This window comes from Loxodonta africana, chromosome 3, assembly GCF_030014295.1.
Source record: "Loxodonta africana isolate mLoxAfr1 chromosome 3, mLoxAfr1.hap2, whole genome shotgun sequence".
Classification (NCBI taxonomy): Eukaryota; Metazoa; Chordata; class Mammalia; order Proboscidea; family Elephantidae; genus Loxodonta; species Loxodonta africana.
Window position 1 is genome coordinate 50,724,088 of NC_087344.1, and position 27,270 is coordinate 50,751,357.

The 27,270-nt window shown below is 41.8% G+C and overlaps 1 protein-coding gene and 1 long non-coding RNA gene across 5 annotated transcripts in view; one reads left to right on the plus strand and one right to left on the minus strand.

The window, feature by feature from the left end:
- Positions 1 to 15,912: 15,912 nt before the first annotated feature.
- LOC135230696 (uncharacterized) lies at positions 15,913 to 19,788 on the minus strand. The gene is made up of 2 exons (XR_010321304.1): positions 19,428 to 19,788; positions 15,913 to 18,185 (listed from the first exon to the last, which is right to left on the minus strand). It is a non-coding gene; the product is annotated as an uncharacterized LOC135230696 (long non-coding RNA).
- The window catches only part of SPEN (spen family transcriptional repressor), a 96,715-nt gene continuing 88,570 nt past the window's right edge, over positions 19,126 to 27,270 (plus strand). Inside the window, exons 1-2 of one of the 4 annotated variants that reach the window (XM_064281337.1) lie at positions 19,355 to 19,470; positions 20,326 to 20,479. Coding sequence is in view for 3 of the 4 variants with exons in the window: in XM_064281339.1 (XP_064137409.1) it covers positions 19,388 to 19,470 (83 nt within the window). In the remaining variant the exon portion in view is untranslated. Of the gene's footprint in view, positions 19,471 to 20,325; positions 20,480 to 27,270 lie in introns of all 4 variants that reach the window. The other 3 variants (XM_064281339.1, XM_064281336.1, XM_064281338.1) reach the window with 3 other exon arrangements.

Sequence of the window (27,270 nt, forward strand, 5' to 3'; positions counted from 1 at the left end):
GCCCCATAGGGTTCCCAAGGAGCTGCTGGTGGATTTGAACTGCTGACTTTTTGGTTAGCAGCTGAGCTCTTAACCACTATACGATATCATTATTCACATCTTAAATTGGAAAAATGAAGCATAGATAACTTAATTATCTTGACTGTCTCATAGAGACAGCTCTTGCATACACTCACTCAACCACATCCGCTCACCAGCATCTGCACCCATTATCTCTGTCTTCTAGTTTTTTGCTCGATGGACTATGAATGCTGCTATTTAAAGCCAGTTCCTTCACTTTTGCAGCCCCTCTCTCCTGCTTAAGGACATGGATCCAGTCAACTCTCTCCCACCCGCATCAATTCCCTACTGCATCAGCAGTGTTGTACGAAAGTGTTGTAATTTTTTCCACCTTAAAAACATACTTCTCTTGATCCCAGTTTCCCTGGCCGCTCACCCCTTACCAGCTACCACTCCATTTTTTTTTTTCCCAGCAAAACTCCTTCCATTCTCTCATTTTAAAAAATAAGTCCAATTAAGTAGTTACTGAACAAATGCACAATAAATGAACCAGGGAATGTTTAGTGTAAAGATGATAAGTAAGTTAAAATATTCAGAGGACTTGTCACAAACCAACCAACCACAAAACTGGTTCTGCATTTCTCCAAAGGGCAGAACTATAACTAATGTTTAAGGATCAAACAGGCAGCATGATATTTATACAAACTCTTGCAATTTCCCCACTATAATGCCCACCACATTTGTTTTTTCACCTTCTTTTGAAAGGAGGTATCTTTTTTTTTTAACTTAATAATTCCCTTGGACCTCTTGAGAAGTAGAATTTCCAGGACACATCCTCCACTAACAGCAACTGACGCAGTCACAGGACCAGGAAAGCATCTCAAGTTAACTAACAGGTTTGTTAAGGAAATGGTCTTTCATTCCCCAGCTATATTTTAAATTCTTCACCAGTGATTCTCAGGAGGTGTGAGAAAAGTCCTGTCATGGATTGAATTATGTCCCCCTAAAAATGTGTATTAACTTGGTTGGGCCATGATTCCCAGTATTGTGTGGTTGTCCTCCATTTTGTGATTGTAATTTTGTTAAAGAAGATTAGGGTGGGATTTTAACACCCTTACCAGGTGACATCCCTGATCCAATGTAAAGGGTGTTTCCCCAGGGTGTGGCCTGCATCACCTTTTCTCTCTCAAGAGATAAAAGGGAAGTAAGCAGAGAGTTGGGGACCTCATACCACCAAAAAAAGAAGCACTGAGAACAGGGAGCATCCTTTAGACCCCGGGCTCCCATGCAGAGAAGCTCCTAGCCCAGGGGAAGATTGAGAGAGAGACCTTCCTCCAGAACTGACAGAGAGAGAAAGCCTTTCCCTGGAGGTGACCCCCTGGACTTCTAGCCTATTAGACTGTGAGAAAATAAATTTCTCTTTGTTAAAACCATCCACTTACGTATTTCTGTTATAGCAGCAGCACTAGATGACAAAGACAAATCCCATAAAATACATGTATCAGAATCCCCTGGAGTTCTGATATTCCATTCCAGGGTGACAGTCCTCCTCAATCTCTTAAAGAATCACTACCATTATGAACCAATGTAGATGATGGAAGTATAGTGTATGCTGGGACAAGGGAAAAACAGTCGAGGACATAGTTCCAGACACTGGAGAGAGGGACATTTCCAACTTTTATTCTTATCAGTATACAGGATTCTGAAAGCAAAGCTTAAATTCAGGAATGATAAATCTGTTTTCATATAAATCACACAGCCAATCTGGTTAACTGTTACAGGTGATTGGTGGAACTGAGCAGGCTACAACATGGAAGAAAACTTATAAAACATCCAGGTATTTAATTCTTTGGACATTACCACTCTTGTGATGGAAATCAGTTTGCCACCATTGTTCTAATACCTTTACAAAAGTCCAACAAAGGCTTCAAAGTTATTGGTGATTATTGCAATACAGGCTTGAGAAACCAGGGCAAAGTCTTTGTTGTACCTCTAAGCTCTGTCATGACCTGCTGAATCACCCCAGACCACTGGTGAGATTGATGGTTATTTAAATTCCAGAAAAATCTCTCTGCTAGATTCTTTGTCCTACTGCCCAAATTCTTCCAAGTTCAGAATTTGCATATTTTATAGGAAGTAGTATTCTTTTCTAAAGAAATCATGTATTATTTGTGTCATTATGAAGCAGACACAAGGCTAGCAGCAGACCATATTCTGTGGGTGTAAAAATTCCTCCAGAAGTCTAAAGGTCTTAAGTTCCTAGTTCTTGCACTGATACAGCAACTTTTGGAAACTGAAAATACTTTCTGCTATCAGTCACTGGCATCTTTCCCTCCAAGTCTCATTGGAGAACTTTTCCAAAGGTCAGACTCCAGACTCATTAGTTTTTTTCTTTAATACAGTCTAATCAAGCTTTTGCCCCTACCACTCCACGAAAACTGCTTTTGTCAAGGTCACCGATGGCCTCCATGTTGCTAAATCCCATGGTCAATGCTTAGGCTTCATCTTAACCTCTCAGCAGCATTTGATACAGTTGACCATTCCCTCCTCCCTTAAATACTTTATTCACTTGACTTCTTTGACATCACCCTCTTCTGGTTTTCCTCCTACCTAACTGGTTACTCCTCTTAGTTGGCTAGCTTAAGTGAGAAACAATCTAGGGCTTTCCTGGTTCTCCTACCTTCTGTAACTACACTTACTCCCTTGGTCATCTTATCCAGTCTCAGGCTTTAAATGCCATCTACAGGCTGACAACTCTCAAATCAAATATACACACACAAGCACACATGTATATCTCATACATAATATATAAAAAGGATATATATGTTTTAGTATATATATATATACCTCAACTTCTTCCTGAACTCATATATCCAGCAGTCTAATACGTATCTCTAACTTAAACATGTCCAAAACTGAACTCCTGATATTCCCTTGGAAAGCTGTTCTATGGTCTTCCCTACTTCAATTAACTGCAACTCGATCTTTCTAGTTGCTCAGACCAAAAACCTCAAGCTCACCTTAACTCCTTTTAATCAACTCCGTGTTCAATCCATCAAAAAGTCCTCTTGGACTTAGCTTCAAAACATATCCAGAAATCCTTGGTTACTGGAACCACCACCACTTTTCACCTGGATTACTGAAAGAACCTCCTCACTGGACTCTTGCTTCCACCCTCGGGCAGCTTTTTTTCAACACTTTAAGTGATCTTCCTAAAACCTAAGTCGTATATCACGTAACGCTTTTGCTGAAAACCCTCCATGACAATTAAAAGCCAAAGTCCTTTCCCTACGGTTTACCAGGTTCTACAGATCTGCCCCCTACTCCCCTTACCTCTTTGACATCCACCACTTCCTATACTCTCTCCCTGGCTCACTGTGTTTCAGCCACACTGATTTCCTTGCTTTCCTTCACGTGTGCCAGTCATGCTCCCACCTGAGGGCCTTTGCACTTGCTGTTCCCTCTGCTAGCAACCTCTTCCCTAGATTCCACATGATTTGCTCCCTTAGCTACTGCAAGTCCTTGCTCCAATGTTACCTTTTTTAAAAAATTGTGCTTCAGGTCAAAGTTTGCAGCTCAAATTAGTTTCTCATATAAAAATTTATACTCTTTGTTATGTGACCCTAGTTGCTATCCCTGTAATGAGCATGCACATTCCTCCTTTCCACCCAGGATTTCCCGTGTCCATTCATTCAACCAGCTCCTATCCCCTTCTGCCTTCTCTTCCTGCCTCCAGACAGGAGCTGTCCATTTAGTCTCATGTTTTTATCTACATGAACTAAGAAGCACACTCTTCACAAATATCATCTTCTTATAGTCCAATCTATGTCTGAAGCGTTGGCTTTGGGTATGGTTTTAGTTCTGGATCAAGCGAGTCCAGGGGCCATGTCTTCTGGGGTTCCTCCAGTCTCGACCATTAAGTCTGGTCTTTTTACTAGAATTTGAATTCTGCACCCCAATTTTCTCCTGCTGTCATGGACTCACTGTTGTGTTACCTGCCACAGCAGTCATTAGTGGTAGCCAGGCACCATCTAGTTCTTCTGGTCTCAGGCTGATGGAGAGTCTCTGGTTTATGTGGCCCCTTTTGTCTCCTGGGCTAGTATTTTCCTTGTGTCTTTCGTGTTCTTCACTCTCCTTTGCTCCAGATGGGTTGGGACCAATTGAGGCATCTTAGATGGCCGCTCGCTAGCTTTTAAGACTCCAGATGCCACGCACCAAAGCCAGATGCATAACATTTTAATAAACTTTGTTATGCCAACTGACCTAGTTCTCCCCTGAAACCATAATCTCCAGACCCCTGCTCCAGCTACACTGTTCTTCAAAGTGTTTGGTTGTGTTTGGGTAACTTCTTAGCTTTTGGTTTAGTTCAGTTGTGCTGATCTTCCCTGTGTATTGTCCTTCCCTTCAGCTAAGATGATTCTTGTCTGCGATCTAGTTAATTCCCCCTTCTCTCCCCACCCTTGTAACCATCAATGTTTTCTTCTGTGTTTAAACCTTTTCTTGAGTTCTTATAATAGTGGTCTCGTATTTGTCCTTTTGTGACTAATTTCACTCAGCATCATGCCTTCCAGATTCATCCATGTTGTGAAGATTTGCCCTTGTTCTTTACTGCTGTGTAGTATTCCATTGTGTGAATATACCATAATTTGTTTATCCATTTGCCTGTTGATGGGCACCTAGGTTGTTTCGATCATTTTGCTATTGTGAACAGTGCTGCAATGAACATGGGTGTGCATATACCTATTTGTGTGACGGCTCTTATTTCTCTAGGATATATCCAAGGAGTGGGATTGCTGGATCGTTTGGTACTTCTATTTCTAGCTTTTTAAAGAAGCACCAAATCCATTTCCAAAGTGGTTGTACCATTTTACATTCCCGCCAGCAGTGTGTAAGTGTTCCAGTATCTCCACAACCTCTCCAATATTTATTAGTATTTTTTGGGTTAATGCTAGCCTTGTTGGGGTGATGGTATCTCGTTGTAGTTTTGATTTGCATTTCTATAATGGCTAATGATCATGAGCATTTCCTCATATATCTGTTAGCTGCCTGAATGTCTTCTCTGGTGAAGTGCCTGTTCATATCCTTTGCCAGGTTTTTAATTAGGTTGTCTTTTTGTTGTTGAAGTTTTGCAGTATCTTGTAGATTTTAGAGATCACACCCTGATCAGATATGTCGTAGCCAAAAATTTTTCCCCAGTCTATAGGTTTTCTTTTTTACTTTTTTGGTGAAGTCTTCCGATAAGCGTGTTTGATTTTTAGAAGCTCTCAGTTATCTGGCTTCTCTTCTGGTGTTTCTGCAGTGTTAGTTACGTTTCGTATTCCATTTATGCCATCTATTAGCGCTCTTACCATCATCCCCAGTGCATGCAGTGGTTAAGTGCTACGTCTGCTAACCAAAGGGTTGGCAGTTTGAATCCATCAGGCGCTCCTTGGAAACTCTATGGGGCAGTTCTACTCTGTTCTTTAGGGTCGCTATGAGTCGGAATCGACTCGATGGCACTGGGTTTTTTGGTTTACCATCATCCGTATTTTTTCTTCCACGAACTTTCTCGTTTTAGATTTTATATTTAGGTCATTGATCCATTTTGAGTTCATTTTTTGTGCATGGTGTGAGGTATGGGTCTTGTTTCACTTTTTTGCTGATGAATATCCAGTTATGCCAACCCCATCTGTTAAAGAGACTGTCTTTTCCCCATTTAACAGACTTTGGACCTTTGTCAAATATCAGCTGCTCATAGGTGGATGAATTTACATCTGAATTCTCAATTCTGTTCCATTGGTCTATGTATCTGTTGTTGTACCAGCACCAAGCTGTTTTGACTACTGTGGCGATTCAAATATTACCTTCGTAATGAGAACCACCCTGACCATCCTATTTAAAATTGCAACACAAAACCCAGTACCCAACACATCCCTCACTTATTCTATTTTTCTCTATACATTCACCATAGCTCTTACCATCCTTAGCTTATTATTTAATTTCCTTATTATGTTTATTGTCCCCCCCCACACCCCCCCCCCCGTAGGATAAAGCTCAATGGAAACCGGATATTTGTTTCATTCACTGATGTAGATCCTAAGTACATGGAATAGGATCTGCCACATGGCTGATGCTCAAAAATTATTTGTTAAATAAACAAATAAAACTCCTTTCAGAAATCTTTTGAATGTATTATCTAACTAGGCGATTTAAACTATGATGGCAAAACGATAGATCAACAGGTTTCATATAATCTGCACAGCTGTTGGAATAGAAGGCTGCTTTAGGCATGACCATTTGTATTCTGACAAGACAAATGTTGGGTTTTCCAGGAGTGTTATTTTTTACACATGTATTTCTATTTTTCTAAGAAGCATACTGTTGGCTGCAAGGATTTTATTCCTTGAACTCCAATGCTTCTGAAGTGCAAGGGAAACATTTTACAACCAACTATCTGAACACTGTGCCTCAAAGGGGAAAAGACTATTACAGTATGTGGGAGTGTTAACTGCTGCCAAAAATATTTTGAAAGACTTCCCATGTTACTAAAATCTCTAAAGGAGTTCATTTATCGTTACCAGGAAAAGGCTACTATTGTTGTTAATGTTTTATATTCCCTTCTATGCCAAAGTTTGGCATAAAAAGCTCTCCTCTCTTCAAACAATGGATACTTACCTAGCATTTCTACTTATTGTTTAGAAAAACTGCACACAAGCTTTATCAAAATGCCAAAAAAAAAAAAAAACAACAACATACCAAAAGATCCAGAAACATGAGCTAAAGAGGCCCTGCACACACCATTTCTATTCTGCACTGACTATCCTAAGGATCTGGGTACAATTAAAGGTTTTGGTTAACACCTAGCCTCTTTCAGGGAACACAAATGTGGTCCAAATTAACTCAGACACCTCAGTTTCAGAATAAAAGAAAAACTATGGGAACAATAAATTAGCAATCCTGGAATTCACTGGTAATGCCTGGATTGGCAAACTCAAAAATGAATGGACAGTGGGACCTAAGACTACATATACAAAGGTCATTTCACCACTGGGACAGATCATGAGATTGTGGTAATTCGAAATCTGTTTATTTGAACATGGTTCTTTGCACATTTAAAGTTCACCTGTCCAACAATATTTCAGCTTATTGATTTAGGAAGCTGGAAAATGTTTTGAGGCCAATATTAGGATGGGGGAGGAGGATTATCCCTGGATTTCTGTTCAGCTATTTTGCAAACTCCTGACCTTGGCATAAGGAACAGTACAAAATACTACCTCTTAAGAAAATTTAAATTGACACAATTTTTGTACAAAAAAGGGTGTGCTTTCTGTGTTAAAATTAATACTTAAAGGTGTGGATTAAGCACGTATTTTACAAATAACAAATTCTAGGAATTAGAACTGCTTAATTAAACAGATCATTCTATGTCTGTACAAAGTGAAAAAAGATTGTACAATCATTCTCGATTTCAGCTGCTCTGCTAATGAGGGGCACAATATTTTGCCTGTATTAGCATAATGTATCCTAATTTGCAAATAAAACGAATAGTTTCATACTATTTTGGCTGTGCAAAGAAAAAGTAACAGCATTTTAAAAATAATACTCTTTCATAAGCTCTCCTTGCCAAAAGAACGCACATTATAGAACCCTGAAATACACAATAAAAATGTAAAGCGCTCTGCAGTGCTTTTAGTCATACTGGAACTAAAACAAAATTTGAAATCGCTGTGTCTCTCCCTTATGTTTTTTTCATCTGGAAGCCATCAAATCCAGATAGGTTCCCTCAGCAACAAATGTACTTTCCACCTTTTTATTCTATCTTTATGACTTTCATCCTATTACTAAAACAGATAACGAACACCCTATATTTACACATAGTAAGGAAACATAACAACGAAACACCTACTGTAGGCGTGACACCGATAAACTGGAGCCAGGAAGGGGCTGGCTCGTTTATGAACTCACGCTGTTGTGAAGAAAAACAAACCAAAAAAACCCATTAAACAAAAATACCTTGCATAAAGGCAAGGCTTGGAGACAAATTTAGCACCATCGCTCTTGAAATTTCCTGGCTTTGTTCATTCGAGCCACAACTTTGACATGAAAATGCCCAGATTTACATTTAAACATTTCCCTTGAAGTCTGAAAAACAATAGCTCTTTCAGGATTTGAAATGACACTGGAAGGCACATTATGGAGATTTTATTGAGTCAATTTGTTATTCACATACTCATAGGGGATTTTTAAAAGAAGTCAAATGGAAGATGTTTTCAACGCACAGGAATAAAATATTCCAATTTATTGTTCAAGTTTATGGCTCAGCTATAAATAATGCACTATAAAATCTAATCTGAAAATAGTTGCGCAGTGCGTGCTAACAGCCAACCAATGAGACACAACATCTCGGTTCTCCTCCGACCCACCGCACATCAAAGGCGCCACTTTTTTTTTTTTTTTTTTAAAGAGACCGCCCTCTTGATTATACTAGTTTTTAGCACCTTTGTTCGGTCTCACAGCGGCTCCCGACGCCTTCACAGGTACGCTCTGCAGTTTAACTTCTACCTGGAGAGCGCCATTACGGTTCAATTCACGGCATTCAAACGGACTTACTACTCCCACCAGCACGTCTCCAGAAAACGCCCCCATTCTCAGGGTGAAATTACAGCCGCCCGCGATTGCCTCCGAAGCATTTCCCCCTAAAATGTACTCCTTTCACACTGGAGGGGCGGGGGTGAGAAATTCCACTTTTGAAGGGCTTATGGAGCAGAAAAGATGGGGGAATTTGTACGCCCTTCTGCTGATTTTCAGGGATTCACACGACGCGCACTCAGCCCGACTCCGAGGCGTCGGTGGGAAAGACCCGCGCCTCAAGACACGGGGCCAAGAACAAAAGGGCCGTAGTCGCCCCTAGCTTCTGGGGGACACCGCCGGCGCTCTCCCCAGCGCCGCCAACGCCCCCCGACGCCCTCCAGCGGGAGTGCGCGCTCACCCCGCCCACCGAGAGAAGCGGGGGCGCGCGCGCCCCTCCCCCGCCGCCCTTCCCCCTCTGGCCGCGCGAAATGGCGGCCTCGCCACAAAATGGCAGCCGAGCCAGGCGAGGAGCGGGCGCGGGAGAAATAAAAGGCAGTGCGTACCCCTCCCCCAGCACAGAAACGGGAGCCTGAGCTGCTTTTGGCCGTTTTCAGGAATCCTTCCCCTCCTCAGCCACTGGCGCGCCCCTGCGGCCACGGAAAGGCAGGAGCCTTCGCAGGTCCCACCGGCCGGCGGGGCTGAGCCCGGCTTACCACAAAGCCCCATCTAGGGCGCCTCCTCAGGCCCTGCGCCCCCGCAACCATCGACTACTTCGAGTCCACAACGACGCAGCGCCTCTGTGCGTGCACTACTTTTGCGCTTCCGGACTCCCCCCTAAAGGGGTCAAAACTGGAAAGACTAGAGCGTCGCACCTGTCGAGTAACCCCCGCCAAGGAGGTCCCCTCAGACCCGGGCGCGGGGAGGGAGCGAGCGCTTTTTTTCTAGGGTGTCCACATACTCAGCACCTAACAACAACAAACCACAAACTCGCAGCTTTAACTCCAGATCACCAAAGTTGAAAACAGGAAGAGGTAGGGGGGAAAAAAAAACCCAATGAGGGAAAATTCAGGAAAAAGGGGTACAAGCACTCCCCAAAGCCAAGACTTTGGCAGCCACGTTGAATCCTGGAGTATTAAACCCACACTTGAGAGAGCAGCGAAGAGCTCTCGGTGGCCCACAAGTGCACAGACAGCTCCAGCAGGCGGATTTCGGCTTTCAGTCCATCATGCAAACATCCAGAAAGCATTCTAGGCTTTTCATCTCTACCCCTTGCCCTCTCCCTTCTCCCTGTGCTGAGGGGCCTTGGGGGCTGGGCACAGGCAGAGGAAGGAGCGGCTGTTTCGGTCCTCATGCTTTTTTCCCTGGCGTGAGGGTCCAGGTGGGCTTGGGCTCTGCTTTGGCCTTGGCTTGATGGTTGTATGCAGGGCGGTGGCAGGGTGCTTTGGATTTTTCGCTTCCTTTCTCTCAAGCGCTTGCTTCCCCGTGCTCCCCATCCCCCCGCTTCCCCTTGGCCGTCTTTCCAGAAACTTCTCAGGGAAACTCAGCAAAATGCCGCAGGCTCGGCCGGCACCTCCTTCCTGGCGCATGCGCAACGGACAGGGCGGCAAGCTGGGGGAGCGCGTGTGCAAGTGTGAGAGTGGTACGTGCGCGCGCGCCCGCGCTTGTCGTGCGGAGCAGCTCTCTGTCACAGTTCAGGCCACTTTTACCCCTCCCGCAACGTTCCGTAGACGCGCAAGCGCGTTGGGGCGGTGCCCCTGGCCTTTGAGGGAAGGGGGAGGGGCAGGGCCAAAACGCCGAGTCGTCGCTCCGTGCGCTTGCGCACTGGATTATCTGCTCCGCGGTGTTTTTTCCGCGCCGTTGGTGGTAGCGTCTTTGAAATGAAGTGGGTCTGAGCAGCTCAGTTGTTTCCTACGCACTGTTTCCTCGACTCCCATTCGCGGAAACTGTAGCTTCTTGAGAGATTATTGATTCTATACCACGGGTTTAGCCTAGGCGCTGTCGATGGACTATGTTTCTTTGACTTCCCTTTGTCTCCTTACTGCGCCATGTTTGGGTGGCTGCTGGACTCGGTGACTGGAATGTGGTAGAGCCTTCTCTAAAGTTGGGAGAACAGCCCTGGCCGAAGGACTGGGTGGTGCCTGGGCTGGCTTACATCAGGCGTTGCCTGGAGTTCTTGCTCACTAAGCCAAAATAAACGCACCCAAAAAAGGTGTTCTTTATTTTGAATGCTGCCCTTGGTTCTCGAAACAGTCGTCTGCTCAGCCTGGCGGGCTGGCTGCTAGGCTTATCCTCGATGTGTGGATGCAGACAAAGAAAAAGGCTTTTGCGTACGGCTCGGCCTCCCTTTGCAGAATTGAGCTTGGCGCGTGGTATCCATAGTAACCGCATTTCTTCTTTCTTGAGGTGCCTTTTTTCCTTTTCCTTCAGAATGTGGAAATTGGTAGGCTTGTGAATTCCTTAAAAAAAACAAAACAAAACTCTGTTCTCCAACCTCGTTTTTGAAATAAAGCAAATTACGATTTTCTTGTCAAGGAACAGAAGTTTGTCCCCAGTTCCTCGAGTCTGAACTTTTTTTTTTTTCCTTTCCACCGTTCCTTTTGAAATACTTTCATTTACCTGCTGGAGTAATTGCCTTCTTTAGTTTGCAGTGCACCTTGAGATCTTCGTAGATGAAAAGTATTAAAAAGGGAACTTGCTCATGAAGAAAGTTCACTGGGGCTCTCCTAAAGGCTGGTGTGATAGTCGCAGTCTGGCATTTTATGCTCGTGGGCTGCATTTTGGCCCTGGCGTGTGCACAATTGACAATGTCGAGGTCCGAGGTCAGTCCAGGTCATCTCTCTGGGCGGAGCCACTGAGTGGTTCCTAACAAAGGGAGATCTTTCTTCCTGGTGGGAATTTTGAGTGGGTGCCAGATTCGTTTTAGGAATTCTTAGTATATAAAAAGCTATCTAGAGGATATTTAAGTACTAGCAAACCATAGAATTCTCTTGGTAACCTGGCTATAATTTGAGGTTTGGAAATGACCAGGTCATCGCAGAAGTTCTGGTACGGATTCTGTCCTGAATAAATAATGGTTAGTCAAGATCTTTAAAATCGGAGTTCATACAGTAAGGATAACAGTAACCAAGGGGAAGAAAAATTTAAGTGCGTGCATTTTATCATTTTAAATAGGCATAACATCAAAGTTCTTACGTGCTACTTAATGATTAGAATCTCTGGAAATTGATCTTGAGTGAAACAATGTTTACGTTGAAAATTTACGAAGGACAAAAGTATCCTGGTTTAAGGCCACTTTTTCGGGTGAAAATTTTAAATGGTTTGTGTTTAGGTGTGTGTCATAAATTATCTTGTGGGAATGAAGAAATACAATATCCCATGCCCCTCCCACCAGATAACAGGTTATAGGGTGAAATCTTTAGTCATAATGACTTTTACTGGTTGGGTTTTCTTTCTTAGAAAGGCCATATTAAGTTAATCCGCATTTTTAAAGAAAGTTATCTTGAGAAATTCTCTTTTCAGCCAAAAGTATTTTCCAAATAGAAGTGAAGGGATGACTCTCAGGATTGTTGTAGTATATTGTATGAAAAAATTCTGTCTATATCTCCTCTATCAAAGCACTGGAATTTAACTTTTTAAAGCCTTAAGAATAAAATAATTTTATTATTTCATTCAGAAATGCGTCATGAACTATCTAGTCTTTAAACAGTGATTTTATTTTCAACAAGATTCAAGTGTTTTATATATATATATATATATAAAATCAGCAATCATTACCATCCTGCAGTTAATGCAAAAATTGAGGCTATGCGATTTAAAGAAGCATTACTACTAAATAGTAATAACTGAATTAAAATGGAAACGTTTTAAAATATATTTTGAATGAGTACAGAAGTACTTTTTTGTTTTCTTTCTTCAAACTCTAGCCAGGCCTGTGAGAGGAGCAATAGGGAAGCTTAAAACCTTAAATCTGCTGAGCTTTTCAATAGATACTTAATAAGCTACTAAACACATTTTATTTTGGTATTATTGTTTTTGAGATTCCATGAAGTGCTGTTGTGGATAGTCTTCTCTGAATTAATCAATAGCTTTGATTTGTACTATTCCTAATGTTTTAAAAGTTGCAATCTCCTAAACCTGAGATGTTTTGACTTTATACACTTATATCACATATAGTGAAAGGATTAAGTTTTTTCTCAAAAAGTAATTAGCAGTAGGCTCTTAAAAGGTTGAATGAAAAGTCTGGTTGAATTAACATAGAGCCTAATAATATTTTGTTCATGTGGGGTCTGTTAACATAAATATGTTGACTTAATGTAATCAAATTAAGAGGAACACTTAACTAAAGTGACCCAGAAGCTGAGTTTCATTATAACCTTTTTCTAATTATAAAAGCAATACACGTTAACCAGAGAAAAGTTTAGAAAATACCCCAAACTCAAACCCGTTGCTATCAAGTTGGTTCTGACTCAGAGCAACCCTGTAGTTTCCAAGGAGTGAATGGCACTGCTGACCTTTTGGTTAGCAGCCATAGCTCTCAACCATTGTGCCATCAGGACTCCTTAGAAAATATAGATGAGTAAAAAAAAAAAAAAAAACAAAAACTTCAAATTCTACCACATAGGGATAATCATGATTTAACATTTGCAAATATCCTTGCAGTCTATTTTCTATTTGAATTCCCTACCTATGTAAATTCTACTGATGATACTAAATACTGGGTACATTAGCAGTATTTCCTGAAATGGAGGAAAAGATTACTTTTAGCAATTTCCCAGGGAAAAAGAATGGTAGAAACATAGAATTGAGTTTTCTTTTAAGAAAATAATCAGCCATTATATTCATTTCTGGAACTAAAGACCATTTGGAATAAATTATTTTGTTTCCTTAGAGGATTGAACAGAAAAGTAGATTATGAAATGTTAACTTGTTGAAAGAATGGCCTAGAGAAGCTAGCTAATATTTTAGAGGTGATTGAATTTCTAATGATGTATATGTAGATAATTTCATCAGAAAGAGCCTTCTATATCAATGTAAGTCTGTTATTAGGCTGGTCTCTCGCATTTGACCCTCAAAAATAGCAAGAGGTCAAACATTATTTGAAAGTAATATAGTTTTATTTTCTACTGTTTTGAAAAAACAACTGATTCTAATAATAGATAAAGGAAGTTTGTTAGTATTGTCAAGTTCTCATGTGGTTGGGGCTTTGATCACTTTAGAGCTTAAAAAAAAAACAAACCAAACCCAGTGCCCTCGAGTCGATTCCGACTCACACCCACCGTATAGGACGGAGTAGAACTGCCCCACAGAGTTTCCAAGCAGCGCCTGGCGGATTCGAACTGCTGACCCTTTGGTTAGCAGCCGTAGCACTTTAACCACTGTACCACCAGGGTTTCCACTTCAGAGCTAGGTAATATATTTTTTATATGATATGCTTATATTTTAAGTGTATGTTTACTCATGAAATAGCTTAATTTCAATAGCTTGGGATCCAATCTGTAACCAAATTCTTTTTGAATATCTGGTAACTAGTCTGTTCTCCTGTTCAGTTAGTGATATTAATTAATCTGCTCTTTTTTTAGTAGGTATGCTAGCATTCAAAGCCTGAGTTTGAGGCTCAGATGCTTTCCCCAACTGGGTTTCCATTACACATGACTGAACTCTTTGAATATGTCTAGCATCCTAAATGCAGGAGCTCCTCACAGTGTGAAAATAAGACTAATCAAAACAATTCTATTTTAATTCCCCTTTGTAAATGGTGCTGTTTTCATGTCACCTTTCTGAATTATCTTTAATACTAAAATGAGGAAATTCACTTCACAATCTATCATGCAAAAAAGAGATCACACCCTACTTTCTGACCTTTTTCAATGAGCATCAATTGTTCAAATAAATATAAAAGCATTTAAGGATAACAGAGTGGGTCGCCTTTCTATTTAAAATGTACAAAGATGAATGTTTATAAAGAAATTCTGCCCTTGGAAATATTTGTAACAAGGACAGAAAGAAAAGCTTTCCCAGTGTTTCCTGATGCATTGCCAGTGAAAATGAAAAGCACTAAGAAAATCAAACACTTGATTTGGGGCTGTGCAAAGGGCATGTTATTTATCAGCTTTGTTGTTGTAAGCGCTTTTGCAATAGAAAAGGTCAGGGGAAAAAAAAAAAGCAAGGACTTGCATACTTGACATGTAATCACTGAGTACTGATTTGACTACAGAACCTGGCTGTAATAATGAAAATATTATGCATTTGATAATGTGTTTTTACTTCCACTGATGCTTACTTTTGCTATTATTGTGAAATTAACTGTCAACTTAATGGTAGTCATAATCATATGATATGTTAATTTCAAACACATGTAACATCTGATACTTTTAGCAAACTTATTAGGTAGAGAAAACAGGTATTTTTATCCTCATTTTGCAGATAAGGAAACTTTGAGGATTTGTCTTGCTTATTCAAAAAAAAAAAAAAAAAGCAAAACCTGTTGTCTGGTTGATTTCTTCTCATAGCAACCCTATAGGACAGGGCAGACTGCCCCATACGGTTTCCAAGGAGCAGCTGATGGTGGATTTGAACTGTGGTTAGCAGCCAAGTTCTTAACCACTATACCACCAGGGCTCCAAAACAAAACCCACTGCTGTTGAGCCAATTCCAATTTGTAGCGACCCTATAGGATATAGGCCACATAGCCAGTGACAAAATTGCAACTGGAATTTTTGACTCTTAACCTCACCGTTCCTTCCATTACGCTATGATATCTCTTATTACACTGTTAGTGGTTTTCAGAATCTCCTGAACTTTAAGGTGTTTGTTGTCATGAAAGAATCTTTTATAGAAATGGATAGAATTCCCAGTGGAATTGCTTATTTTAACCTGGTGTATGTAGCTATTTTCCCTTCAAATAAATTTGCAGAAGTGAAATTACAGTAACATTTTTGGTGTCAGAGGATCACATTAAAATTTGAATACAAAGTATTTGTTTTACTCATTGAATAATCTGCATGTCTATTTAGGCTGATACCTGTTGGGATTTTATAAACTGAGAATTCTCTTTTGAGAAGTATATGTCAGATTAAAAAAAAAACAACACTATAATGGATATTTCTGTCATTATTTTTGGCACCCGTATTTCTGAAAAATGTATCTTGATTAAACTAACACTTCAAGTCAGAAGTAAGGCCTGACCTGCTTCTGAAAGGTCACAGCCTTGAAAACCTTATGGACCAGTTCTGCTCTGCAGATGTGGGGTCCCCATGAATCGGAATCCCCTCTGTGGCAACTAACGACGACACTTCAAGAGAATTTGAGTATGAGGTTCTACAAATGATGTTTAATGGGAGAAACTACTTGCCTTTAAATTGCTAAACAGACAGTTTATACGTTTTTTTTTTTTTTTGATAGATCTCTGGTAAAATGAAAAATGGTATCTTAATTTGCTTCAGGTCTTCTTGACATTCTGTGATCTCTAAGGGTTCCTGGAAAGCTTTAGCGCAACTTTGCTTAACAATTTTTTAGTAATGGTCTACCACAATTTCCCTTCCACTCCCTCTGCTCTTCTCTAAAAGGTTGGGGGGCTTCAAAGTGTATGTAAAGAACATTGCCCATTTCAAATTACCTTATCAAAATTAAGTATCTACTCTGCTTTTTACCTGGGGAAACAGCACTGCTGTAGCAAGACCCTTAGCCTAATCTAGGAGAACTACATTTGTTTTTGTATTTATTTGGTAAACATGTTACTTTTTACTTAAATTTAACTCTCCCTAATTCTTATGCTCTGGAGAAAGTATTATAAATACATATTAATTGCCTCTTATTTTGTTCTAGTTTATCCTTTTATTGCTCTGTGGCAGTCAAAGATGGATACAAAATACTATACTAAGTCATTACTTTAGCCTCTCTTCTGATGATTTTGCTTCTAAAAGACTTTTACATTTTTTTTTTTGGGCCCTTGAATTTTTCTTCAGCATGATTTTAACCGAAGGCTGCATCCAAGGTGAGATACGCCCTTTATTTCTGTAGTTGCAAAATACTGTTTTCTCAATCCTCTTCTTTGTCTGTTGCCTCTTTTATATGCAGTTGAGCTGGGCCTCCTCTGGTCTTCAGGGTGACATTTTTGGTCTTTCCTAAAAGTTTTCAGTTAATTCAGAGCCTATCAGGTTTTAGATGAGCAATTTATATCTTATTTTCAAACGTACCTCAAACCGTAGTTGCTTATATTGAATTTATGCTTCATGGGAAAATGCATGTCAGTTTGAGGCTCACTAACTAAAGCTACATAATCACTGTTATAGTTCATGAGTTTAGGTAATATTGTGCTGATGTTGTACTATTTATGTGACAGCAGTTATGACAGAAATGGCCAAATGTAAATGGCCAATCCTACATCTTAATGTAGCTTGATTTGTTTTTCCTTTTTAACTGAAGAATCAATTCCATATTTTCAAGAATAAAAATTTCCATTTCATTTAGTGACTCTTTGATATGCATGAGGACAAGATCAACCTCTAACCTGGCACTAAATACCTTAACTAAATTATGAATATGTGCCACTATTGTGGTGGCACATATTTTAGATCTTCTCCTTCTGTTCCTGCCCTTATTAAAGTTCCCAAAATAGTCAGGAAAAAAAAAAGTGTTGAAATAGAAAATGAAAACATAAATCAGGAAAATAACATAGAAAATAAACCAGTTGAATTATCTAGCCCAGAATCTGAATGTTTTTAAAAGTAACTAATTAAATTTCCAAAATCAGTTCCATGGAAAAATGTCAACCAAGATGGCAAGGTTTGCTTCTGTACAGGCAGTCCCTGGGTTACGAAAGTGTGACTTATGCCTTACAGACAACTCGTACTTCGGAATGGACTGTCATACAGCCTATTATATTAAAAATTTGAGTTAAATACATACAAAGGTTTGTAATAAGGAATGCACACAATACTTTGCGACACTCATGAAAACATTGCACAGTTTGGAAGTGTTTACGTGTAAAATACAGATCTATATGCTAAGACAAATACTTGGCTGACACTAAATAAGAATTGTACGTACCTGTTCTGACTTATTTACAAATTTGACTTAGGAACAGATCTCATTGGTAACCCGGGACTGCCTATCCTGTAACAGCTGTAACTGTGTAATGTGAGGGCTTACTTAGCCTTCTGAAAGTCCTGAGAAAGGAGAGAAGACAGCTTTCTCAGTTCATCAGATCTAAGATCAAGTTTATTAAGTACAGCATGGACTAGTAAAGAAAATACAGGAAAGGTTGATGTGACTCTGAGGTAGTTCTCTGCTCTGTCTCTGTGACTCAGTCTTTAACAAACTTATGTTAGACTATAAGGCAAACGAAAGGCTCAGTCAGGGCTTTAGCTTTTGTGGAACAAAATATAAGATGACTTGGACAGGTGACCTCACCTATTGGTGCTGAATCATCATTGGTTATGGTGACCGTATCTGTCACTTCAAAGTAGTGTAGTTTGATGATCAATTGGCTTCTATTTAAGTGGACAGTGAGTGGCACCATAGAGTGAAGATCTGGCCTGTGCCTGAAGCACTGTTGTTGTTGAGTGCTGTGGAGTCTGCTCCCACGGATCGCCACCCCATGTACAACAGAAGGAAGCACTACCCCTCTGATAAATCTGTGGATTAAATGGGGGAAAACTGAGTTGCTGTTTTAAACAGTTCACATTTTCTGGATTCAGTTGAATACAGTTGGCTGAATTTTGTGGGTTTTACCTAGGTTTCTGTAAGCTGTTCAATTTCAGGTTTCAAAAGTCCTCAGACCTGGGAAAGTCAGAGGTCTACGTACTATCTCAGTGAGACATCTGAAGAACAATTAGACATCTAACTGTCCCATTTCATTTCCACTCCTGGTATACCCTAACGATCAGCAAGGGTATCTTGCAAAAGGTTTCGCAAGATGCTATGTAAAATAGAGTTGTTTAACGTTACAAGCTAAAAAAAAAAATGATTCCTGGGAGGGGTGGGTTTTTGAAGCCATCACTGCTTGGCTGGGCGGTGGGAAGGACGGCCTGTTCTGACCACTTTCCCAAGCAGGCGGGGATCCAAGTGCCCGGAAACGGCCATGAGCTGCCCGGAGGGTGAGCAGAGGAAGGGGTTTTGGCATCTCCTAGGACGGAGGCCTTCGCTGCCGCTTGGACACGAAGCCTTGTCAAAACCAACTCCATTTCTCTCTTCTCTTCCCCCAGGCCGGCGCCAAGGACCCCCGCGCTGGAGGCTGGAGGCCGTTCCTGCCTCCCCGCGCCGGGGGCCTGACGGCGCGCCCGCCCCGCGCGGCTGCGCACCGGGACCGAGCGCGAGCGTCCCTCCCCCGCCCCGCGTCCTGCCCTCCCCCGCCCTGCCCGTGCGCCTGCGCGTCGGCTGCGAGGGACGCGGGGCCTCGGCCTCGGCGGACGGACGCGCGCGCGCCCGCGGCGAGGGGGCGGCGGCCAGGCGACGGGAGGCGGGCCGCGCGCGCGCCGGTGGGAAGCGTCCGGCTGCCACAGCGCCAGCTCCGTCGTAGTCGCTGCCGCCCGGGTCCCGCTCGCCCCTCCTCCCCGCTCCCCCCGCCTGCCGCCGCCCGGGCGCATGCGCTGCCGGAGCGCGAGGGTCGGCTTCGGGTGTGTGGTGGCGGCAGAGCGGCGCTGCGAGGCCCGAGAGTCAGAACCTGGGGGAGAGGGATGGTCTCTGCACGGGGGGGAGCCGGAGGAGCCGCCGCCGCTGCCGACGCCACCGCCGCAGCCGCCGCCGCCGCCGCTGCGCCCGCCTCCCGGCGCTGAAGGGCTCGTACCAAGCCGGCGAGGGAGAAGCAGCAGCGGCGGTCGCCGGCACGCCGCCCAGCATGGTCCGGGAAACCAGGCACCTCTGGGTGGGCAACTTACCGGAGAACGTGCGGGAAGAGAAGATCATCGAGCATTTCAAACGGTGAGTGACACGAGGCCCGGGCCGCGCTCTCTCCCCGGCCGCGGCGCTGGCCCGTTGTTGGCTCTCCCCGTGCTCGGAACTGGGGAGGAGGACCCCGTCCCGGACTCCCGGACGGGTGCGGGGGGCGCGCGGGCTGCCGCGCCGGCCGCTCGGCCAGGTCCCGGCGTTGGGCCTCGGCGGAGCGGGGCCGCGGGGCCCAGCTGCCACCCTCTCCCTTCCGAATAAGGAGGAGACTGTCGCTTGGCCTCCGCGAAGCAGGCGCCCGAGGGTTCCCCTGGCGTTGGCAAGGAAGCGGGTCAGTGCCGCGCTCTGGTGGCGCTCCCCGGCGGGGTCGCGTCCTTGCGCGCCGGCTGCCCCGGCGAGCCGCTCTCAGGTCTTTGGGACGCGCCTCCCGGCGCCCCCGGTCCGAGCAGCCACCCGCATCCGCCCGGCGAAGGCGGCCGAACCGGGAACCGAGCAGCGGCTGACAGGCTGCGGCCGGCCCGGGACCCGGACCTGTCCCAGACCCGCCCCCTGCCCCTCCGGCCCCGGCACCGCAGACTCCCGACTCTCGTAGCAACTCCCGCTCCGCGCACAAGGGCGCATGGAAATGTCTGACTTAGAGTGGGTTTTGTGCGAAAGAAGAGGTACAAAAACAAAAGTCTTGGTAGGTAACGTGGGAACATCTCTGATTTGGGAAGACACTGCTAGATTCTAGGGATCTCTCACACCGAAGAGTTACAGACCTGGGAACGAAATGAAAACGGCAAATTCCTTTTTGTCTTTTTTTTCTTGTTTTTGCGGGATTGGGTGGAGAATGAGGTCTGCAAATAAGTTTGTGCCCCAGTTTTGGCTCTTTCGCCTTTCTTCCTCCAGCCCCCTCGGGTGCCCATCAGGAGGATGGTGGGAACAGAGCCTCAAATAGGAAGGTACCCACCTCATATAGGCGCTGTGAAGCCCAGAGGAAGCTCTGGGACCTACTACTGCGGCCGTGCTGGCATTATCGTGCATATCCTTCTTAAAAATAATGGTATTTTCCCCCACCCATAATTTATCAAATGGTTTAAAAATGCAAGTGTTTTAAGATTAATGGTTTTTTTTTTAATCTACGCGAATTATTTGTCCATGAAATGTAAAAGGTCTTTGATACATCTTTTTTATTTAGTAGCACTTTTTTTTTTGTTTTTTTTTTTTGTAGCACTTAGCACTTGTTTTCTTTGTGAAATGTATGTGTACCACAACTGGTAAGAGGTCTCAAAATAAAATAATTAAAATAGCGATTTATTTAGACTTGGAGCAGATTGAGAAGGACCGTACAAATCTTTATGATCATTCTCAGAAATTAGCTTTTTTCGTATTCATGACCCTGAAAGGTATTAAGTTTGGTGTACTCCTAATTCCTCTTACTATTTAGGTGAGTGAGGGAAATTATGGAGCGTCCTTATTAGTGAGTCACCATGGGAAAAATAGATTGCGTCGCTCGCTGTTGAGCTGCGTGGATAAGGAAATAGGAGCAGCGGCAGCAGAGCCCCTGTTTTTCAAATGGAGGATCATTGATTCTGTTGGTGGTTGCTGTTCCTGGGGTATTAAATTTTCACGTCTGGAGCGCGCGTCTGCGCGTGTCCGCGTGTGAAAAGGAGCCGGGAATAGTGAGACCATTCATAACCTGCTAAAACTGTCCTCAGCAGGGCTGGGGGAGGTGCGCTTCCAGGGACTCTCCCAGTGTTTACTACGTTGTGCCTGAGAGACCAGGCAAAAACTCGCCTTTGCCCGCGATGATAAAGGGGAGTCGTTGAGCTGAATTGGGAAGCAGATGAGAACTTTCTCTTCCTGGCGTTGCTCCACCCCTTTTTCCCTCCTATCCCTCGTCCTCAGTGTTTTGGTGGAAAAATCATTTAGGTGCAGATTTTTGGAGGAGATAAACCGCTTAGATGCGCTGACTTTTGTCTCCTTGTGGACTCTATCTGTAGGTTGCTGGATGGAAAATTCGTACGCACCGACGCGCAAACACGTGCATTGCAGCATTCTCTTTGCTCCGTGTTCTGTGGCCAGACGTGTCGTTTTGCATTATGCAGATTCCAGAGACATGGCATGCATTGCATTGCATTGCATCGCTTGTCTAGGGGAGTTTGACCCTTCTGCAAATTGAGGGGGAGAGATAGGAAAGAGGAAATTGCCCAAGGGAGTTTTGGAAGGCTTCTAAGTGGATGGTGCTGCAGTCTGTCTTGTGTGAATGACTTTCTAAAATGGCGGCTAGGACCCACTTTATGTGGGAATCAGCAGAGCAGATCTCAGAATGCACAGAGGGAGGAGGGGACGGAGGATGCGCGCAGGCTGCCTTGGAAAGCGGCAGTCTGGAGGACCAGTACTGTATTACAGAGGGCTTAGCTGGCACATTGCTCACGGCTGCACTGAAAGGAGTGCCTTACCTGTTAACAGAGCAAAGGCAGGTGATTCCTATAAAAGCAGGTTATTTTAAAATGTAGCAGACTGTGTTTCCCTGAAACGTCTTTATTTTAAAGGCGATTCTTCATGTTTAAACATGTATTCTGTTATTTGACTAGAGCGTTAAAAAGTATACAGAGAAAAATCTCCCCACCACCCCTGACCTTTGGTCTCCCGGTACCCATTCCCCCTCCCCATCAGGTATCTGTTTCTGGTTTCTTGTTTATCCTTAAAAAGAGTTTTTCCACATGTACAAGAAATGTCCTTGCTGATCCAGCTGTGAGTCATTTTTGGAGTAATTCAAAGCCTTTTACTTCTATTGTGTGTGATGCTACCGGGGAGGAAAACTAAATCTGAATAATTTAATCGAAAGGGATAAAAAGGCAGTTGTACCAGAACATGGCTCTGCAAGAAAACATAAAGATATTTACCTCTGGTGTCATCTGGAAATCAGAATGAGAAAAACCACACAATACCTGTGTTAAAACTGAGGTTAAAGTCCCGACTTTCCCCCTTTTCCCAGCTGATTACAGCATTAACTAATAACTGTTTTTAGAGGATTAAGAGGTGTACACTGGGAATACATAATACAAAACATTTGCAAAATGAATGTTCTTTTAACAGTGACTAGGCTTTTGTAGTAAGTGGATAAAAAAACGGACAGTTTTTCGAGCAGAGCAACTTAGAGGCATTTTAAAGAGAAAAAAAGGTCAGAGTTAATATTTATGATTTTAATCAGTGTTTTTGGTGGAAAATAGATTGAGGGAAGGATGCTGTTTTGGCATTTTCCCTCAGTGCCGAAGGAAGTCCAAATCTTTAAAATGTAATCAGAGCATTTAAAAATTTTGACTCTACCTTCTTGCAGTGTCTACTGTGTTCATTATCTTTATACCTTTCAATATGCTGGTCTTTAGAAAATTAAATGAGAGATATTTCTGAATCAGGTTTTAGCTAACAAAGGTTCATTGCAAGGACTGAATTTGCACAATAGAGAAAGTCCTCTCCTTTGTATGTTAGCTAGGTTGAAGGGGGAAGGGAGGAGTTATACAACAATTGGTTGCTGTCTTGTAGTTGTAAGAGGGAGAGAGAGGTGTGTGGAAAAAACACAAGTGAAAGGCGACTCCCTGAATTAGAATGAGCAAATGAATAGATCTCTTTAAAGATTTTAAAATTCTTTATAGCTTATTTTCAGATTTTAAGTAAATCACATACCTAGGTCCCCATCCATCCCCCAGTTTAGAGAATACAGGTTAAACATTGAGTGAGGTAACTGCTCATGTAAAAATTTTGTCAGACACCCATTTAAAAAATGGATTTTGTTTTTACCAATTTTAAATAGTCTTACCACAATAATTTTCCTGAACTTAAAGAGCTAGGGTATTTGTTACATGTATTCAAATATATTTGCCTTTGGAACATAGTATAAAACATTAGGGAAAAGAATGTTTCCTTGTCCTTTCATACTAGAGATATTTTTAGACTTAAACAAATTTGACTCACCTTAGCGTATCTTTGTTACATTGTTTCTTCTTTTGAGACTGATGCTTTCTTCTGTGTAGAAAGGCCTCAGGTTTTCCATGATAGGTTTTGTACATTTCAAAAATAAAAATACTTCAGAGTTATCTTGAGAAATAGCATTTACGAAATTAATACAAAATGCATGCAATGTTGTTTTTTTATTTCCTGAGTAGAATAAAAAAAATACTCCTGGCAAATTGGAGGAAAACATGGGCCTTAGTGCCAGGAAGAATGATGGTGTCTGACTTGTGTAGAGGGCACCTTTGTCCAACTACCTTTACCGTAGACTCTTAATTGCTTGGGCATTGCATTGTTTGGCTGCTTATGAAGAAGAGCTTTCAGGGTTGATTAATGAGACATCTTAAATCCTTCCAGTACTGATGCTTTGGAAAGGTTTACATGGAAGTTATAAAGATAATGGGAATGGGAATGAAGACTTCCACATAGTCTTCCAAATCTTAATATGAGATTTTCTTAATTAAAAAAAAAAAAATTTCAGAATATTTAATGAAATCTAGCATATCTCTTTGGAGATCCTGTATTTCTTTGTTCTTATTTTTTTTAAATCTCTAGTGTCAGTTTGATCCCTAAGAGTTAGCCTGTCCACTCTACTTAAGCATTGTAGTGTGAAAATACAATTTATCTGTAGTAAAACATCCGATCTTCCTTATTGTTCATTTTATTATTTGCCTTACAGCTGCTCATATTTTGAATGAAAATGGCATACTCTACTGTGGAAACCAGTTTGAATGTTTAATAATTTTATTAGAAACCATGTGATTTTTTGATTTTTAATATTTAACTGGTTTTTAGTATGTGGAAAAAGTGGCTTTGCAGTAAAAAGATGTTTTCAGCATAATTTTAAAGTATTGGCAATATTCAGGTTTTTTTCTCCTGTATATGTCCGTGTCTGCCAAGTTGAAAATTACAAGCATCTTAAAAAATCAACAGTGAAATGTTTCTATAAAATCCTAACTTAAATTTAGTGAATTTTTAGATTTAATTACTTATTTCACTTTGAATATAGAGATGAATTGGAAACTACTATATTTAAAGATTTTATCATATAATATAAGGAACTGCTCTAATCCTTAAATATTTCTTGGAAAAGTCAAATGGGAAAAACATGTCTCATTGCTTGTCCTGTGTACCTGGTGCTAGATTTTTAGTTAAGCAGTAAACTCTGACAACAACAGCAACGTTAGGTGATGTATTTGGGTTATTTGAAAACACTGAGAAATGAAATTGAGATTTTCTAATTATATCTTTTATTGGCTTTGATTGTTCCAGTCCTTTCATGTTTACACATAGTATAAACCTATACTTTTAAATATACTTATCATTTCTTTAATTCCTAAAGTCATTTGATTAAAAGTGATACTTTCAAAATCTTTACCCCACCATTTTATTTCTTTGATTTAAAAACTAGAAGGGATATCTGTTCTTTTCTTTATTAAACGTTTTACATTTTACGGAACAATATTTGACGTATAGTGACTAGTGTCTTTTATAAATCTATAAATTGGTGGGTAGTAGATATTTTTACTCTTCAACAACTGATCTTCTTAAAAAAATTATACTGTGTGTAGTGAAGGTTCTTTTGCATTCAAGATTATTTAAATCACCTTAAAGTAAAAGGCAGAAGGTAAAAGAACAGTTGATGATTTTATTATATCAAAAGGATGTTAGAATCTTCAGTGAAGACTACTACCCCTTAGGCCGGAATTCTGGGGGTGGTATTAAACTTGAATGAGTAACCTCTTATTGAAGGTTGGCAGTTTGAACCCACCAGCCTCTCTTCAGGGTAAAGATGGGATGGTTGGTTTCCATGAAGATTTACAGCCTTGGAAACCGCCCTATGGGCAGTTCTGCTCTGTTCTAAAGGGTCAATATGAGTTGGAATTGACTTGGAGGCAGTGGGTTATTTTTTCTTTTTTTCCTTACTGGAATTTAATATTTCCTTCAATTACAAATATGGGAAAAAATCCAACATGGCAGTATAAGTAGTACCAATGGTTTTGTCACTAGTATAGATGATATATATTTTCGTATTTAACGCTACAGTTGTTGCATATATTTCAAATTATTAGTAGTGCCCTTCACAATTTAGAAATTACAGAAGCTCTCAGACCTGTAGGTTTCTTGGTAGCTCAAATGGTTTGCACTTGGCTGCTAATCTACAGGTTGGTAGTTCGAACACACCCTGAGGCACAATGGGAGAAAAGCGTGGTGCTCTGCACCTGTAAAGACTACTGCCAAGAAAACCCTGTGGAGCAATTTTACTCTCAACACATGGGGTCACCACAAGTTGGAATCAACTCGACAGCAAAGGTTTTGGTTTGGCTTTCTAGACCTGTTGCTAGATACCGTTACTTAAACATTAATAACGAAGTATATACATTACTGAATGACAGATTTGTGTTTTAGTTATATTTTTAAAACTCTAATATATCTTAGAGAATGTTGAATGTACACAAAAGTAGACAAAATAATTAAAGAACACATTACCTAGCCTCCACAACCATCAACCATGGCCTAGTCTGCCTTCCCTCCTTATATTATTATTTTTTTCATTTCAAAATTTTTGAAATAGTTTCAAACTACATGTCATGGATTGAATTGTATCCCCCCAAAATATGTGTCAACATGGTGAGGCCATGATTCCCAGCAATGTGTGGTTGTCCTCCATTTTGTGATTTTCCTATGTGTTACAAATCATAATCTCTGCCTGTGATTAAAGAGGATTAGGGTGGGGTGTAACACCCTTGCTCAGGTCACATCCTTGATCCAGTGTAAAGGAAGTTTCCCTGGGGTGTGGCCTGCACCACCTTTTGTCTTAGAAGAGATGAAAGGGAAGCAAGCAAAGAGAGTGGAAACCTTATGCCAGCAAGAAAGAAGCACTGTGAGCAGAGTGCATCCTTTGGACCCGGTGTTCCTTTGTGGAGAAGCTCCTACTCCAGGGGAAGATTGATGAGAAGGACCTTCCTCCAGAGCCCACACAGAGAGAAAGTGTTCCCCTGGAGCCGATGCCCTGAATTTGGACTTTTAGCCTATTAGACTGTGAGAAAATAAATTTCTCTTTGTTAAGGTTATCTGTTTGTGGTATTTCTTTTATAGCAGCACTAGATGACTAAGACACTGCAGAAAAGTTTTAAGAACAGTACAAATAGCTCCCATATCCCTTTCACTCAAATAGCCCGATAGTTAACATTTTACCACATTTGTTCCGTAACCCTCTCGTCTTTTTTTCTAACTTGATGTCTCATCACCCTTAAATTCTCTAGTGTAAACCTCCCCAAAACAAGGACACTCTCCTGCATTGCTACCATACAGCCCTCCCAGTCAGGAAATCAGCTTGGTACAAGACTACGACCCATACCCCGTTGAAATAATGCCAGCCATTCCAGTAGTGTCCCTATTTCCTTTCCGGCCCAGAACCTGTCCAGTACCACCTGTTGCCTTTAGATACATGTCTCATCAGTCTTCTCCAGTCTGGAACAGTTTCTCAGTGTTTGCCTAATTCTCATGTCCTTTATAGTCTTAAAGAGAACAGACCTTGTATTCTGCTGAATGATCCTCTGCTTAGGTCTGTCTGATGTTACCTCATGACCAGATCAGGTCATGGCTTCTTGGTGGGAACACCACAGAAGTGATACCGTGGTTTTCTCAGAGTACCGTATCAGTAGGCGTACAATATCGAGCCATCCTGCCACGTCAAGTTTACGTCTCTACCGTTTTCCCCTTTGCCTAACATTTTTTGGTGAGATATTCTGACATTGTTTTGATATTGTCTTCATCAAACCTCCACCTGCTGGCCTTAGCATCCATTGCTAACTCCTGCCTGTATTATCTACCGCT